Genomic DNA, 19,296 nt, shown 5'->3' with positions numbered 1-19,296 from the left:
ACCTTAGTGATGGTCAGTTCAAAACTGATATTATGTTACATAAATTTATTTGTCAGTGGCCCAAGGTTAAAAATGCTTTGAAAACCTTGGAGCTAGAAGTAGGATAGTTATTTAGTGGGTCCCTTATTTTTGACCTGACCTGACCTGACTAGTCACGTCGCCCCCTTTCTCTTAAGCTCCTCTACGTGTGTGTTGGTGTGGGGATTAGTGGATGACATCATTATGACCTGACCTTATGTTTAATAAGGTCACCCTGTATATTTAAGCCTCTCTCTGCGACTCTGCCCATGTAATCCAGATGCCTCTGAAGATGTCTTGAATAAAGACGAAAGCTTAGGTGCTCCGTTGTTTCCCCTTTTCCCCGTGTGATTTTATCAAGATTTATCTTATCCACTTTTAGGATATATATATATATATATATATATATATATATATATATATATATATATATATATATATATATATATATATATATATATATATATTTTTTTTTTTTTTTTTTTTTTTAGGGAATTAGTCGCCCGGGCACAGATCAATAACCTACACCAGGGCCTGGTGTTATTATTATTATTATTACAGGGTATAATAATATTATTAAATCGTTTACTCTTACAGTACATTGACAAATGTTCTTCACATATAACCACGTGGAGATCAAGAGAGATTTCAACGGGCCAAGACATGATCCATTAAAAACACGATCTTACGTCCAAAATTAACATACATTAACTCAAAGATGAGATGTATGGCATATTAGGACTCTTGACAAACTTTTACTATAATAACGTACAATGCACATAAAAATACAAGGATGAAGCACTACATGATATAATTGGCACAATACACAGGCATCTTCCTCCCGTTACTATTATATACTGGCACCGAACTACTGTACGTGTCGCCCTACCCCTCCCACCCTCACACCTCTTGTAGTAGCTAGCAGCCGTGTGGGTTCAATGTGTAATATACATATACATATGCACACATGTAGACTATTAATACCATATATATGTACACCTGGTATTAATGGTCCATATGTATGTATAATTTTAGTAGACTATGTGAACAGTCTTAGTAGCCCACTTGTGTACTACACACTGAAATGAACCCACACTGCAGCTACTACAAGGGGTGGGAGGGGTAGGGCGACATTAGGTCGGTGATAGTAACGGGAAGATGCCCGAGTATTATGCCAATTATATCCAGTAGTGTTTCATCCTTAGTTGTTTATGTGCATTGTACGTTATTATATTAAAGGTTTGTCAGCAGTCCCAATTCGTCATAAATCTCATCTTTGCCTAACTGTACGTTAATTTTGGACGTAGGTAAATGTTTGTATGGTCGTGGACTCTGTGATGAATCATGTCTAGGCCCATTGAAATCTCTTGATCGCCAAGTGGTTATATGTGAAGAACATTTATGTCTCCGTACTTTAAGAGTAAACGAATTAACAAAATGTTTGTCCTAATTTGAATACGCAAAATACCTGAACCTCGGTGTGAGTACGTAAACTAACTTTCACTTTTGATATAAGTACAATAAATGTTCTTGGTGTAAATATGTAAACAAATGTCAATCTTGATGTATATAAATTGCCTCTTGAAAGAAATGTGTGAATTGCCTTTCTCTTTTGGAGTGAATATTGAAAGGAAAATCTCTCTTGATACGAGTACGTCGAATGACTGTGATATGAAGTACCCGAAAAGGATATAGCGTCCCTGTAAGCTTGTACAGTAATATCAAAGAACATCTTTGGTAGTATTGAACATAAGTGGAAGTTGTTACCTAACAATGAGATGCGTTTATTTTTTCTTGTAAGCAGCCTACATTAAACCGGATTTATTTGTTAATTTTTAACAATATCACACATAGGGGATGTCAACATTTGTAAAGAACCAGCATAAATGTAATTTTTCATTGTTCACTACAATATTTAGCGTATGAAGAAAAATGACAACACAATATATATATATATATATATATATATATATATATATATATATATATATATATATATATATATATATGCTGATAACCACAAGGTTATCAGCATATACCTAGATCACGTGCACCTACAGTGATTTACTTGTATATATATATATATATATATATATATATATATATATATATATATATATATATATATATATATATATATATATATATATATATATGATGGCATTGCACGTAGGTTAGGTTAAGTTTTTTCCGTGCCCTTTTATCTGTGACTTTTTTTCTGGATTCGACACCGTAGATAGAAACTGGACGACTTCACACATCTTTTCCACAACTTCTTACCGAATTCTGCTAAAACTTTAAGAAAATGTCGTACAAGGTCTCAAAATGGACATAAAGGTCTCGTGGGCCTCTTGCTATTGATGGCTATAACTTTTTTACAAATAGAGTTGTCCTTTTAATGTTTAGACTTCTACACCTTAATGTTTCTTTCATAAGTCGTGCCTTCACCGAATTTTACGAGGCGCTACCCACAGTGATACACAAAAGCCTCTTAATATGGGGTAAATGGTCAAAGGTCAAGGACATCCCCTACTCAGTAATATCTCTGTGAGGTCCTCGTTTGTAACATTTCCTTTACAGGTAGGTCATCAGCCAGGTCTTGTTGACACAATTAAATTTTGGAGTCAAATGGTCAAAGTCAACGTCACTTGAATAAGCACCAGGCTTTTATATATCAGTGGCCGCGTTTTTATGACACGATTTCTGCTTGTTGTTTACCCAGTTTTTTTTAAGTTATATGCCAAATTTGTATACTACTGTTTATCACCAGTTTTATTAAGCTATCAAGTAGTTTGTTAACTAAACTCAAACAAGCATCACAAACCTTATTAAAACAGAAAATAACTTGCGTAAATCCGATTATCTTATTAAGAGGGGAAAGTTTGAGAGTTGCTTGGCTTCTGATCTTTGTAGGCAAATGTCAAACTGAGAAAATGTCGAGGAGGCGGTCAGCATTGTCGAGTGACTGCAATACTGTACAGTACGTGAATGCTTAATATGTATTTATTTTGTTTTAAATATTTGATAGACGAGAAATGAACTCTTTAGTAACAAAAATATACTAAAAAAAAGGAAATTTTAGGAAGACATTTACACAAGTGAAAGGAGAGTGTTGGGCATTGTGCAATCCATCCAACACAGCTTGATCCGGAAATAGCTTGGGCAGGGAGCAATGTTTCTTCTACTTGTTGCCACTGAGAGTTGCTAGTAAGTGCGGTAACTTACTGGTTAATTGCTGGTATTTTGTCCAACACAATTATGCATTGCGGACATATAAATATTTCAAAGTAAATAGAGAGTGTTACCAGTGGTCTTTGGGTATAAGTACAGTATACATGCCAATATATTGCATTAGTGCTTCAAAGACTACATTAACAGATCAATTAATAAAAAAAAACTGTCCACTTTAACATATGTTAACAGATTTAAGGTTATAAAGGTAAAACACTGTGAAGTACTATATTGGGATATATCTAGAATGCAAATTTTCATTCGACAGTATTATACGAGTACCTTGTATGCTTCAATTACAACACCTGAACCTGACAGGAAGTTGGCTTTCTCCTTGTAGCAGACAACAGTACTGTATTCCAAAGACCATAAACATACATTTTAAAATTATAATTATGAATTGATCCTTCTACTAAATAATGTCTAGGCGTATGTCATAAGCGTTTAACCATATAACCACGTCGAAAAAATATTTTAATATCTTAATATGATACACTCAGAAACAAGTCTGAACCAGCGATTTACGAAAACCTTGTCTTCGTTGTCAGATTTTCCCCTAGTTTTATATTAAAAAGATTATACGGGGTATGGTTAATTAGTCTTTAAAGTATTTGGCTTAGTATATGTAAAGGGGATTTTTGTACGACAGCCTTCACATAATGATTAATTTAACTCTGACGGAAAAAAAGAAGTGGTGGCGGCTTGCTTAATCCCTCATTGTGCTGAGTTTGTCCTTTACAGTATTTTCCAGTGTTGTGTTAGTACAGGAGAAAATATTTGATGTTTGGTAGAGTCACACTGGATAACCTCCTGCTCACATTTGTTCCGGGAAAAGATATACATGGCCTACCTCTGTACCACCAGCTATTTTAGTATAAATATTTGTACCCTCAAAGTTTGTGTAGCGGTGCATGTTGATTTGAATCCTTCCATTCGTCAGTCCATGTTTTGTTTCTTGTTTTTTTAATATTAAGTACAGTACTGTAAAGTACCGAGTGTAGAACAAAGAAAGCTTGGGGGTTCCTCAATGTATCCTTAGGGTACCTGCTGACGTTCTCAATTTTTTTTTTGCATTAGTGCATTGTTTGGGGCGCATTTTTACTTAAATTCAATTTGCATTTATTTTCAAGCGAAATTTCCGTAAAAGGCTATTGGTTGTCCAGAGTAATGTGAACTTGAAAATACAGTATTTTCAAGTACACATTCTAAAATATGTAAGTAATATTTTTTTCCTACGTTACTAAAGCATAAAATAGTCATAATTATTTGGTACGTGCATTTGGAAAAAAAAGCTATATGGCACCCTTTTTCGTGGATATCCCCCCCTTATGCTTCAGCTGGACCTGCTACTGCTGATGATTAAACACCCTATAGCTACCTAGAGGGGATAGTCTAACTTTAGGGTGGTTACCTTAAAAGTTAAATAAGTTGAGGAGCCAAATCTTCATGTTATTTATTTCTACAAACAAAATATTCTGTAGGCTTTGGTTGAAATGCTCCAGAGCATTTGAGTTAGATATTGATTAGAAAATCAAAACTGTTACCACCATGTTGCTTATGTTTTTCATATTAATTGTCTTGGGGTAGAAATTGGTGCTTTAGGTGCTGTGATACTTTTACCAAGTGCAGGAAAGTACACCAAATGGGTAAGCTGTACCTGGCACTTATGCTTTGTTATAGACGCATTTCAAAATACAGGTACTGCATATAAAAGTAAGCCTATACTTTTTCGTTGAACCACTGTATCACTTAAACATTAATACTTAAGTTTTCAACAATATTGCATTGTGCCTGCTATCATATTTATAATATAATACACGTGTGTGTGTGTGTGTGTCGTTCTAAGGGCCATTCACAGTCGTTACACCACCTGACAGACCGTGAGTACCGTCGTGTGGTTATTCAGAGACACTTCCTGACCCGAAGGAGTTCAGAGAGACTGCACCATGCTTCTACGCATACCCACATGCTGGGTGTGTGGGTGGGTTAGCTGCTTGGGTAACTTAGGTCGTAGGCTCACACAGTTTATATTCTGCTGTCATTGTACAGGGTTGTTCCCTTGCTCCCTGCTGTTTTTGCATACAATTTGTTTTATGCAATACTGTACCAGGACACAATCGGCCAAGAAGACAGTGTTAAAATGTAAAAAGTGATTATAATTACGTATTGTATAGCCTACTGTGCTGTACATTCAGTAAGTGTGAAAGCAATGTAAATAGCAATGGACAGTGTATGCCTAGCCTGTACTGTGTACTGTAGAGGTTTATGTATAGTATACAGTGCATGTACAATCACTCATTCATTGAGGGAGAGGAGAGTGGCAGTGGCTTTTGCTGCAGTAGATGGTACAGGCAGGACAAAGCAGGCCATCCTGTATCATCATATCACCATTTGGCCTACTTGCATCATATGCTCAAGACAACAGCATCTGCTGGTGAGTACAGTATAATGTATACAGACATACCCCAGGTTATGGAAGGGTTCCGTTCCTGAAAATCTTTCTTTAACGCAAAAACCAATTTTTCCATATACTATACTACCAGTATAAAAGTTGGTGTGTTCTTACGGAAAAATTTTGAGGCCCAAAAATGTGTGAAATTAGATGGTTTTAACCATATACAAAAGAGTCATTCATAATGTAAAATGATAATAATTGAACAAAACACTCTAATTTTACTGATCAGAAATGATGTCGAGTGTTCCAGGAGGTGAAGTTGTGGGATCCGAGTTACCATCTTAAAACATCAAGTTTCATGTCCAATGTAATTTCTTTATGGAATCTTTTATCACCACTGGTTTCACTTGAACGCAATGGTATTTTTCTGCACATCTTTAATATGGATACAAAGTAACAAAGATGCATAACCGAACACAAACTGGGGAAGAATTCAAACTGAGCAATGCCATTGTTGTTGTGGGCCTGGTATAAGCTGATGAGGTGAGCCGGGCAGGCAGCCATCTTGTAGCTACCACTAGAATCCATATGAAATAATTGTTTATAATTTGACGTTTTTTATATTGCTTTTTTTTGTTTTGATAATCTCAATAAATCAACCATAATTCCATCAGGGCAAATACAGTCCTGAACACAAGCTGGAGAAAGAATTCTGAGCAGCACCATTGTTGTGGTGGTTGCTGGCAACTGGGGAGGAGAGCAGCCTTCCAACCTCCTTTGGCTACCACAGAGAATCCACGCGATGTAATTTTTAAAATTTTGCCAAAAATATTGGTAAAATTTTTTTTTTAATTAAAATTTGCCCAAATTCCATGTACATGTACAGCTCCTCCCCGACTTACGACCTACTAGACGTATGTCCACCCGCACTTATGACCTGCCTCAGTCGTACCAAAATTTGGTCAAATTACATATTTTCGAGTCCCAAAGTCAGTAGACAAAATTTTCATATGTACTTCACTTTAAAATGGCTGGCAAGCTTAAAAGTGAGTGTTTTGTGAAAAAAAGAGACCCCCATTTTCGATTTTCTATGTTATTTAAGCATTTCCGACTTACAACCTGGATGTTGGTCCCTAACCCGTCAGGGAGCAGCTGTACAGTGGTGTGCTTAAATAAATACAGCAATGTGCAAGATGTGTAGCTTAAATATATTGTTTCTCACTTTGATCTTTTTTTTCATTTTTGTGTTTCTTTATTATTGTATTGTTATTTTATAATATTTTATTGTTTTTATTTTTTATTATAAATTTTTCTTATCTGAATTATTATTGTTATTCCATTTCACCCCCCCCCCCCCAGGCCCCGATGTGGGTCAGTGATCTGTGCTCGGGTGGGCTAATCCCCATAAGAAAAAAATAAAATAAAAATCCAAAAACTTTCCCCCTAACAAGCAGATTGTCTACAAAATGTATATTTGTAAAAAAAGAAAAGAATGATTTAGGAGAAGTGAATCACTTAAGTTGATAAATTTATTTTATTGTAGGTATTTTCTAATCACATTGGTAAGAAAAATATAAACCTGATCCCAAACACTATAGATGAAGTTGGCACTAATGTTTCCTTTTTGTGCTGATATCGTTTGTGATTAATAGTTGCTTGTACAGGAAGTTTGAGTGAAATACAGATGAATTGTTCATAACAATGGGCTTGTTTACAATTGCAGTTAATATATATATATATATATATATATATATATATATATATATATATATATATATATATATATATATATATATATATATATATATATATATATATATATATATATGGTGATCCCTCGGTTAACAAAATTTTGGTTAGCGAATTACCTTCCATAAGAATCTTCAATTCGGTTAACGAAAAAAATTTGGTAAACAAAATTTTTACGAAATCATGTCCACATGTTTTCGCTTGCGCATCAACTGGAAAATTAGTCCAGTAATCAGTTCTAGGGCTTAAATTCGTTCCCATTTGAGTAAATATCAAAAAGGTTGTGCTATTCAATAATTTTATATTAAATAGTTTTATATTAAAATTTTTAGTCATTTTAACACTTATTTAACATAATTGCAGTACAGGAAACTAGTTTTTGGTGTGCCAATCAGCCACTTGACTCACCCACTGACTCTGGTCAGTGGAGGTAACATCTTGCTTGTGGCTCTCTTGAACATAAACTACTTTTACGTTTTTACAGTACAATTATTGGTCATTCTGAAATTTATTTTACACATTGACAATATATAGTGCAGTGCAGTGTTGATTTAAAGAAAATAATCTTGAATTACACCAAGTGAACTTAAAATTTTATGGGTGAAAGGACGGCATCAAGCATGGGGTGATTTCTCTTTCACCTCCTCTTCCTTCTTTTCTCTCTTCTCCTCCACCCCCACTTCTAATTCCCATCATCAACCGGGAGCCTTCTACATACACACCTCAAAGTAAGTGTACTTTACTGCATTTATTTTTAGTTTGCATGTAATTTTCGGTGAGCTGGAACCAATTACCCAAAATCCCATTGAAACAATGGTTTTGGTTAACGAACGACCTTCTGGAACGAATTGTGTTCGTTAACCGAGGGACCAAAATATATATATATATATATATATATATATATTAATTTTTGCCACTTATCAGCTTACTAGCCATTTGGGTGGGCTATCCAGTTTTAGTACAGGAGGAAACCAGGGACTGGAAAAGCTGTGATGTTTGGTAGTGTTACACTGGATAGCACCTGTCTCATGTGTCTAGGCTGAGGCTCAAACCCTTGACATACATTGTTGGTGAGAGTTATGCACGTTACCACTGCTCCATCAACACCTACATGGGCGGAATGCTTAGCTCTAGTTACCATATGGACGGAGTAAGTTTTACCATGGTTAAAATTCACAGCAATGCGATAATGTGACTTAAAAGTAAAGAAGAATAATAAGATTACTATATACACATGTTTAACCAGTCACAGCATTATGGACGGAAGGAAAGCGGAAGAATCAATGCAAAACTTAAGTACCGTACTGTAAATAGCAGGTGCAGAAAATCCAAGATATCTTGTTGGAAATCACTCAAAAAACTATACAAAATTGTGTTGAAAAACAAAATAAATAAAATAAAAATAAATAAATACAAAAAATATAAAATTTGACAAAAAAAGGGATTTTGGCAACCCTACCATAACCCCAAGTAGAGGTAGTTTTTTGAGTGACTGTAATATACCCAGATATATTTATGATCTAAAAATTAGAAAGAAACTAAAATACTACCTATATCTTTTGTGGATTCAAGAAGTGCAGTACACCAAGTAGGTAAATGCATTTTGCGACACTGAAAATGCCTCGTTAGTACTGCACGGTACAGGACTGGTAGAATACTTAAGAATTTAATTAAAATAATTAAGTTAACTTTAATGATTGATTAAAAAAAAAAAAAAAAAAAAATTACAGTAAAGATCAAAATGCTTGTTAAAGGAGATATTTAGAATACTGTATTTAGATACAGTACTGTATATTAAAAATTATGCAAAGTATATATTTGCATGTCTTAACTTAATCTACTTTGGTTTCAGATACTGTACAGTATCTACAATTCAAGCTATATTTAACTTATATATCTACATGACCCATGGTAATTTTTCAGAAAATTGGTATTGTACTAATCCTATTTACCTTAAATTTGTTTTGATATTTAATTTTTTGTTTCTACTGTATTCTGTTTCAGACGGGTTAGATAAAATCCAAATATGAACTCTTAAACTATTTAAGATTTTTTCTTGTCACTGTAACTAACTTTTAAGGCAAACACATTACAAGTCTGAATTGGCAACTGCATTCTAAATCAGTGATGCAATACAGTCATGTAATATCTTTGTTTTTAGAACAAGTTAAAGATATGTCAAGTCAAATGACGTTATTTTACAGCATAGACTGGTTAAGAATGATGAGCGAATCAAGATTTATGGCATGATGGACCTATCACCCATTCATAAATCTGAGATTTATACTGTAAGCCTTCAGGTATTACAGAATGCTGAGATTTTCATTAGTCTGGTTCCTGGAATCAATAGGTTATTTTGAGCATGTAGTCAAAGATAATTTATGCTTTGGTTCCCTCAAGAGTAAAGACTCCATGACTTTGGCGGTAAGACTCTTTTCGTTTCTGGATACGGTACTCCACCCAGAACAGTACTGCTGCCACGAACTCTGCTACCACACCTACAACAGCTGTCCAAAAAAGATATGTTTTACTGACAGAATCGAGTGAAAACTTTATTCATGTGAAGTTACATACCATACATAAGCCATACTGTAATCTGATTGTTATTATTATTATTATTTGTAGGGGGGGATATCAGGATATCACCAGGAAAGTATTAGCTAACCTTATTTTATCATAGCATTATTCATAATTTCCTATGTACAGTACAGTAAATATTAGTGGCAGAATTTTTATGGGAGATAGTATATTTACCTAGACCAAAGGACCAAGAGAGGTGGTTGTGGTCCCAATGAGGCATCCAGTCTCTGTTGTCACCCATCACTCCAAAGATTATGACAGCCAGGAACCCGAACACCCCTGCCGGCACAAGACCACGTAATACTTCTTAAAAAGAAAACAAATAAATTTTTAACACAACACCACTTAGTATTGTATATGTACCTTTTTTTTTAACACTATACAATATTTACATCTTCACCACTTGCAACAACTTCAGTACAACAAATGTAATACCTTTACCTTTCTTCCAACACAATTCCACATAACTACCGTACTGTAAATAATGGTTGCCCCTCGTGTAACGAGGATGGCTGGCCCAGCGGCCCAAGGAACACCTAGGCGTGAATTTGTTTAAGGTGTAGAAGTTGTCGCCAACACATAAACCACATCCTAAGTTAATGAGTTGCATGACCCAGTGTCAAGGAATAGTCCGAGAAGACCGGACAACTCGCCAACTGCCCTGGCTAGCCATTACCCCGGAACATGATCTGCAAATCGATTTACATCCAGGTTCCCAATTACTGCTGGGTATACAGAGGCATATGGGGTAAAGAAACTTGCCCAAAAGTTTCACCCTGCCCGGGGATCAAACCCAGGTCCGCTCACATGCGAGGCGAACATGCTGACCATTTTATCACAGGTCGCCACAGCTACTGTATAATACCTTCAACACGCCACCACATACAGTGGTCCCTCGGTTAACGAATTACCTTCCATAAGAATCTTCAATTCGGTTAACGAACAAAATTCGATTAACAAAATCCTTACGAACATCACATTTTGTTGTGAGCATCAGTTGATGGGCTAGTCTGCCAATTCAGTAATCTGTTCTATGTTTACATTCGTTTCCAGCGAGAAAATATCAATAAAGTTGTGCTCTTTAATATCTTTGCATTTTTTATATTAAAATTATGAGTCATTTTAACATTTATTACATATTGATAATATATGCAGTACAGGGAACTAATTTTTTGTGCGCCCATCAGATGCTTGACTCGGCCACAAGGCATCAGTTGGGCTCTGTTGACAGTAAAGTGAACATCTATTTTGTTGGTGTCTTGAATATTTTTGCATTTTTCATTTAAATTATTGGTCATTCTGAAATTTAGTTAACATATTGATAATATATAGCAAATTGCAGTGTTGATTTAAATAAAATAATCTTGACTTACGCCTACTAAACTTAAAATTTTATTGGTGAGATGACGGCATCAAAGGGTCCCCTGGAAGGTGATTTCTCCTCCATTCCCACTTCCTTCTCTTCTCCCTTCTCCTCCACCCCCACTTCTAATTCCCTTCATTATCATCAACCAGGAGCCTTCTACATACACACCTCAAAGTAAGTGTACTTTACTACTTTTTTTTTTTACTTTGTACCGTATGTACTTTTCGGTGAGCTGGAACCTATTACCCAATATCCCACTGAAACAATGGATTTAGTTAACAAACGACCCTCTGGAACGAATTGTGTTCGTTAACCGAGGGACCACTGTACTATAAACACCTTCAACACAACACCACATATATACTATGCAATACCACATAGCTACTTTACAATACCTTCAACACCACACATATACTACACAATACCTTCAACTCAACCCCACATACTATACAATACCTTCAACATAACCCCACATACTGTATGTTCAACAAAAATGTTTAGAGTAGCTTGTTCAACATTAGATTACCCACATCACTTGCAACATTTTTAACACAAAAACATTGAGTCTCACCTCATCATCGTTTATGGCAGTTTCAACTTGCCACCACCTCAAAAACGCACCTTACAGCACTCTCTGACAACCACTCGCAACACTCCAAATATCTACTTGACACACTACACACCCATTCTTCAACACAGTCATGCACAACATTCCTCACACACAACAGATAGAACATTATTCACAGAACTTGAAAAAATACAACTCAAGACAATGCTCACGACAATACTGTATCTACAGCTGTATAATAACACTTGCAACATGTCGCATACTGTACAGTAAAACAACCAGAATTTTTTATCAATACTACTCATATTAATTTTCTCAACACTATTACTCACAACATTAATTTACTCAACACTATTACTCACAACATTAATTTACTCAACACTATTACTCACAACATAATTTAGTCAACACTATTACTCACAACATTAATTTAGTCAACACTATTACTCAGAACATAATTTACTCAACACTATTACTCACAACATAATTTACTCAACACTATTACTCATAACATTAATCTAGTCAACACTATTACTCACAACATAATTTACTCAACACTATTACTCACAACATAATTTACTCAACACTATTACTCACAACATTAATTTACTCAACACTATTAATCTAGTCAACACTATTACCCACAACATTGATTTACTCAACACTATTACTCACAACATTAATTTATTCAACATGAGCCCATTCACAAAATCAATTCGCCCACGTTCCAATACTATCCATCCCTCATGAAGCAGGAGACAGAGTATTGATTATAACTACTGTACACTATAGTACTGTTCTGTAGTTAGACATGATAAACTTGAGACCACCTAAATGCTTTAGCACTACCAAGTTTAATGTTAACTAAGTTTATAACGTACATCGAATCGAGTTTGTTGTAAAATACTGTTGTACTTGAAGGAGTTTAGTTTATTATACTGTACAAGTGATTAAAATGATACAATACCTAAGATTTCATACAAACGTACATGTCATTAATAGATCAACAAAACAGCAGATGGTCACCCTTGAATAAATTACACAAGTTAAATCATTGTTTAGTTGTCAGTACTGTACCAACAGTTTTTCTACCATGAATAAACCTGGGATGGAGGAGCAACTTACAGGAGATGAAGAGATCAATGTAGGCAATCTTGAGAACAGACCTCTCAAAGTCCTCACCAGGGCAGAGAACCAGGATACCTGTAAGTGCTGCTCCAATCAGCGACAGGGTGAAGCAGAAGGTGAAGAACACTTGCACTGTCACAAAGAACGCTGCAAGAAGAATGTAAACATCGCTGTTATCATCTGAGTTTTTTTTGGGGGGGGGGGGTAAATGTGTACAAGTTTTAATGATAAAGGCGGATTTTTCACAGTTATACTTTGGATATTACTAATAAAATCAATACAGCTTTTTATTTTCATTATATGGTACTTTCTTTTTCTCGACCAACGATCATAAATCACCTGTAGTGGGTAGGGCATGAAGGAAATGGCTGAGTAAAAACAGGGCAAAAAACTGTTCGCATGACACTTAAAGCAAGTCTCTGTGTTTTGTATGTGAAGAAATTTATTCTTTACCACAAATGTTCTGCCAAAAATTCTTGTTTGTCAGTGCGTACTTGGTGTTGTTCTTTGATCGCTTTAATTTTTAATAAACGATGGAGCCTTATATTGTGGATTTTATGACCTTCATTATAGGCTTGAAAGCTCCCCTTTTTAACAGCCTTCACTATTCACAGTCGTGTATCTATGACCTGTGCAATAGGTTCTTAAACCTATCATGGGTTTTGATTAATTTCCTAAAGCTTTCGAGCTAGCTCAAGGAGGAGGACCTGGGGAGAAGCCATATTGTTTCTCAATGGTGTCCTTATCGCGTTGTGTTACGTATCGTGTCACAATTTATCTGTGCTTGTGGAGGATGAAGATTGTCTCTTAGAGGGTTGCAGCCCAGTTCGGCCCATGAAATACCAACTCGGATAACCAATTTGTACCACTTAGGTTAACGAACTCGGACGAAAAAGTAAAAGTTTACACATTTTTTGCATGAACGATAAAGGTACAATGATAATAAGCAGCATAAATAGGTAAAACATTGGTTTGGAAATAGAGTAGTGGACGAGTGGAACAAGTTACCAAATATCATCATTAACTCGAATACGCTGGATAGCTTCAAACATAGGTTGGATGGATATATGAGCAATAGGGGTTGGGTGTAAATGGGACTGCCCAGTATGGGCCAATAGGACCGCTGCAGTTTCCTTCATTCTTGTTCTTATGTTCTATTTCCCTGTTTGATAGCTGCCTACTATCTCCTGCCATAAGGTGTAAGGGATGTTCTCAAGATTTAGGGTACAGCCACCACTGTGGTTTCTCTTGTGTTAATACACATTCAAGTTTCCAGGCATTTGTGAATATCAAGACAAAAAGTTATGAACCAACCTCGCCTCATCCCACACTTGCTTGATCTAGGTGGCAACTTACGCGTCTGTAGCATCTCCCGCACGTCTTCATAGCCTGTAGTGAAGGGGTCGAAGAGCCAGCGGCACCCAACGAAGAACCTCTCTCGATACACGTCCTTATCCACAGTAAAACTACGGAAGCACTGCGTCCACAAGCCTATTCTGTCCATGTCGGTGCCATATGCCTTGTTTTCCGCTTGCAGCCAATAAGTGGTGAACATGGCAATGGCTATAAACACAAAAGCCAGGACATTGAAGCCGATAGCCCACCAACCAGCTGTGGTGCGCCTCTCTCTTGGGGGCACAACCATCCTGTCACAGCCCTAAGCGATATTGTCACACCACCACCCTTGAACCCACCTCCTCACTCACCAGCCCACAGCAGTTTTTAGTTTCTCGTGGTAACAATTATTTGGGCCACATACGACACCAGTGCTATTGTCCAAGATGCTTCTATTAGATTTTTCTGGCAAGACTTTTTTTTTCTTCAATTTGTTGTTATATTAACGGATTGGTTGTTTCAACTGGTTTTCGATGTTGTCACGGGGAGAAACTTACAGTATCACTTTGGTGTTGTGATAGTCAACCAATATCAGTGGTGCACAGTGTAGGTAATGTTTTCACAGCACAGTCTGCTTGGGTTGGCGTGAAATCTCGTGCTATTGGGTGTCACACTTCCTGTCTTGCTGCACTAAAGCACACGCCAGGAACCATTACCACACCCTACCGACTTCTAGTGCTTTTTCTGCTCATTCCCAAAATTTTACTGACTAAACGTGTACCAGGAGCATTTTCAAATATTTCATGCATTCAGACACGCATCAATCACTTTCATAAGAGCAGCGAAGTTGTCTTAAAACAGAGAACTCTTCAGAACAGTCCACCCCAATGTTTTGTTTGAGAAGGTTCGTTGTCGCGTACGTGTCTAGCCTCTCTCGGGGCTCAAGTAAACTCCACACACCTGTCCAAGGTTGGAAGTACCAAGGGTACAGTACAATTTATTTTACGATTAGGTACATATTTTTATAACATCTTTTATTCATGCTGATCTTTCTAGTATAAGTGTCCCTAATTTTGAAACAAAAGATGTATGCGTACAAATTCAAAACACTTTTCATTTTCAAATTCCGAACCTCCCAAAGTTCGTTTCTGTTGCCCTAGCATTGTGCATTCCAATTTAATTTACCCATATATCTTTTAATTAAATTATCTTTACAATATACTATGTAAATAATTGATTTTTATAAATCGATACACAAAGTATTAGAAACTCGTCGTGGCAACAGCGCGGCAGGAAACTGGGTGTTGGCTGAGCAAGGCGGGAGGATTTAAACGCGTCTCCTCCGTGGCCGGGTGGCCCGCCATAACAAGGGAGGTGCGACTGTGGGAGTAGTGTGACTCACCGAGGACTCGTCGGGACCCACCACAATGATCCTACCCTGCTTCCTGTAATGTCTTGCTGTTTTCTTTTCTCGTTTACAGTCTTAGGGCCTTTTTAAGATTTAAATACAATGTGATCCTTTAACATTGCAGGAAAGATTGATTTTACACACTCACCAGTGGATAACACCAACACATATAAGAAGGGGAAAACATACATGACCGCGTATGGCACATAAAGCACAGAGAGAAAACATTACCTGAATGCGTATGGCACATATAGCACAAGTTTACAGACACGTGATAAGATGATATAGGTTGGATAAACACCACCACAATAACACAAGTCGAGGTCACCAAATAATAAATGCATAGAGTTAAGTTTCTGTGTACAGGGTACATGGATGCGAACATGCAATATACAATCACGAGCAGTAGTCGTACAGGAAAATTTTCCCCTTTTAGGGGAAATTTGCCCTTAGAGAGGGAAGAAAAATTAAAATTGGTCCAAATCGAGGGAAATATGGCAATGAAGGTATTTTGAAAAAGTGCCAAAATATTTCGTCGACGATTTACGTTTGCTAGTTCGCGTCCAATACGAAGGTAGGATGAATTTTACTATCGCCATAATATTAATCACAGAGCACAAGTGTACATGGAATCAAGTGAACATAAATTGTGCAGCGGAAAGAACTGCATATTTCAGAGTCCAACCTGTACCTCCGAGAGGTAGTGCTCTCCCAGAAATGATAATTATAAGATACCTGTAGTTACTTACGCCGTCTAACCTGGTCCGCGATGACATGCATCTCCTCGTCGAGAGTCCAGTAGCAACCATCGTAGGTCCTGTCGTAGCGGTAGGTGTAGTCATGGTACTGCGTGAAGCATACCTCCCACAGTCCTGCGGGAGGGAAAGTGAGACGAGCACAGAGTTAATGATCTCATACATACGCCTATCGGTGGGTTGGCATCGTACACGTAGGTTATTCAGTGCTGTGAAATAAAAGTATACATTTTCTTTAGGGTCAGAGGTATGGTACTCGGTAGCCTGTTGGTGAATAATGAAACTTCCATTACTTTTGTATGTCCAAAATGTTTAGCAAAGTGAAGTGCTGATGTGAAAGTGTGGGGATCAAGGCCTATTTTTACGGTTCTGGGCGTGTCCTGACTGCTCGAGCACAGCAGTGTCATTTTACCCTGTGTCGGTGATCGCTACCGCGTTAGCCTTTAACATAATCCTATAACATCTTATTACTCCATCTACTCATCCTACCTCACTTTTGTTTTTCAAATGTATTCTTACCTTCTCCTATACTGTATATTCACGTCCACATGGCAAGTAAAATTCCACCACCTTCCGGCGTGGTGGAAATGCAATTAAGGTGTTTGCACGAGAGGTATACTGTAGTACAGCTTTCATAATTCTTAATTGTTGGTGACTAGTGTAATAACTAATCTGTTATACACGCTTAGTGACTTTCGTTGTTGAAATGCATTAATACATTATTAACATCAACATGGTAGTGTCACAAAATCACACATATCGGTTGAAACTCCCCCACCCCCCATACAGTAGGTAGGTGAGTGTTACAATCTGCGTATTAAAGTACATTTTACAAACTTATTTCTTCATTATGTTATATATATATATATATATATATATATATATATATATATATATATATATATATATATATATATATATATATGCAAGTCAATCACTGTAGGTGCGCGTGATCTAGGTATATGCTGATAACCACAAGGAAAGAAGAAAACACGAAGTTCCCAAGCGCTTTCGTGTAATTCACATCTTCAGGGGTGAGTACAGCTAGTCTGTACTCCCACAACGAGTTGTGGTTTTTTCAAAATAACCAGAAGCAAGATTTTACTATAGGTTAGGGTAAAATCCAAACGCAAAATTTCGCTTTCTAGTTATTTTGAAAACAACCACAACGGATTGTGGTCCATAAGTGATTACCCTAAAAACAGTATGCCCTCATGCTTTAATCAGGGTAATCATTTATGGACACCCTGTACTGTATTTTGAGTTTAATGTACTCCCATATATCGGCCTTAAAGAGCCAACATTTACGGACGTTAAGCATTGCTAAACCAAAAAAATCATTGATTATGCCAAAATCAGATCTGTATTAATAAATCGGCTGTTTTCTTTTTAATGATCTGTATACTTAACTCTTTGTCATGTAACCTAAAATTATCATTTGGAGGTTATTAAAGGCCATGCTGCCAACAATCCAGGATAATTAACTTTGCTGAAATCGTTAGAAAATCCCGGGAGTTGGCAAGCATACATAGATGAATCTGCTCCATTATAAACAGTGCATAACCACGAGATGACTTTTGAATCCGCATTTAATAAAGAGCTATCTTGGCATGTAAGTTTTGGCCTTAATGCAGAAAATTTATGTTGGCTGGTAGCACATGTCACACATGGTATAATTTGTTTATACTCAATATGAAGTGTCAGGGATTTAACATTTCTTTCTATTTTTACGTGTTATCTTTGAATCTTGTCTATTGACACTGTAAAACAAAGGTTGAGGTGCAGTATATGTGTGTGTGTGTGTAATTTGTGATTTTTATTATTAACAGTTAACCTGTACTGTACATTATGAAAATGCCACAGGAAGAATGAAGAATGTCTCGGGGATTAGAAGATCTAAGTAATGCAGTTATAACCGGCTACGGTTATTCTTCCTTCCTTAGCCCCTTGATAATATTTATACTGTATATACTTGTCACACTTGCCAGATGCTTATGGTGCCATTGTACAGGGGTACCTAGTGACAGCACTAGGATCCCGCTTCCTCTATCAAGGAATAAACAATTGAAATTGAAAATTGAATTGATGCATATACAGTACAGTACATACTGTGCAGTAATCCTAGCTAAAAGTTTTTTCTGTAAATACATTCGGTTCCACTGTTTTACAGTACCGTATACTAATAGGTTATCAAATATTTCTTAACGAGATTTAATGTTATATTGATTCCAAATGAAGATTACCTTTTAAAATAAATTGCAATCCTAACTGAATTTTCCAGGAGGGATTCAGGAATAGGTCTTCATTGCACTTGTTGTTTCCTAGTCTCCAGGTGAACATGTGTATCATCACCTGCATTTTGTGAATTATTAATAAAGCAACCTGGTATATTCCTATTGTAAGTATACTGAGATGACTTACGAGACAATGACAAAGGGTAAAGACGGGACAGTAACTTACCAGTGTTGAGGAAATGACCTTCCTCCATCTCGCCGTCATTCGCCAGCCAATAAGGCGAACAGAAAGATATTATGATGGAAATAAATGATAACAAGAAGACGGAGGGTCCCCATGGGTAAGTCGTTGGCTCGAAAGTCTCGTAGGAACTCATTTTGGTCAGTGTTTTTCAAGCAGCCCAACAATCCTCACTCCCCACAACACGACTCCAGTTTACTGTGTTGTGGTAAGTTTCACAGCACCCTGTGTAGTTGCCACCACTCGCTATTATCCCGTCTAGTTTTCCTCTTAATCACTATATAAGCT

General features: G+C 36.6%; 2 protein-coding genes across 4 annotated transcripts in view; one reads left to right on the top strand and one right to left on the bottom strand.

Annotated features, from left to right (window-relative positions):
- Window positions 1-19,296, top strand: part of LOC121872974 (pseudouridine kinase-like) — a 93,527-nt gene that overhangs the window by 65,518 nt on the left and 8,713 nt on the right. The window lies entirely within an intron of this gene.
- On the bottom strand, window positions 8,772-19,217 carry LOC121872977. Of its 2 annotated transcripts, XM_042376161.1 has the most exons (5): window positions 18,994-19,217; window positions 16,528-16,650; window positions 13,033-13,182; window positions 10,148-10,252; window positions 8,772-9,900 (listed from the first exon to the last, which is right to left on the bottom strand). In XM_042376161.1, the coding sequence occupies exons 1-5, from the start codon at window positions 19,142-19,144 to the stop codon at window positions 9,773-9,775; spliced, it is 657 nt and encodes a 218-aa protein (XP_042232095.1). In that variant the 5' UTR covers window positions 19,145-19,217; the 3' UTR covers window positions 8,772-9,772. The 2 variants fall into 2 exon arrangements, with proteins under 2 accessions (XP_042232095.1, XP_042232094.1); XM_042376160.1 differs by lacking the exons at window positions 16,528-16,650; window positions 18,994-19,217 and adding an exon at window positions 14,392-15,324.

Source organism: Homarus americanus, unplaced genomic scaffold (genome assembly GCF_018991925.1).
Source record: "Homarus americanus isolate GMGI-L3 unplaced genomic scaffold, GMGI_Hamer_2.0 scaffold11022, whole genome shotgun sequence".
Classification (NCBI taxonomy): domain Eukaryota; kingdom Metazoa; phylum Arthropoda; class Malacostraca; order Decapoda; family Nephropidae; genus Homarus; species Homarus americanus.
The sequence above is the reverse complement of the archived record's forward strand: the minus strand, read 5'-3'. Positions and strand labels throughout refer to the sequence as shown.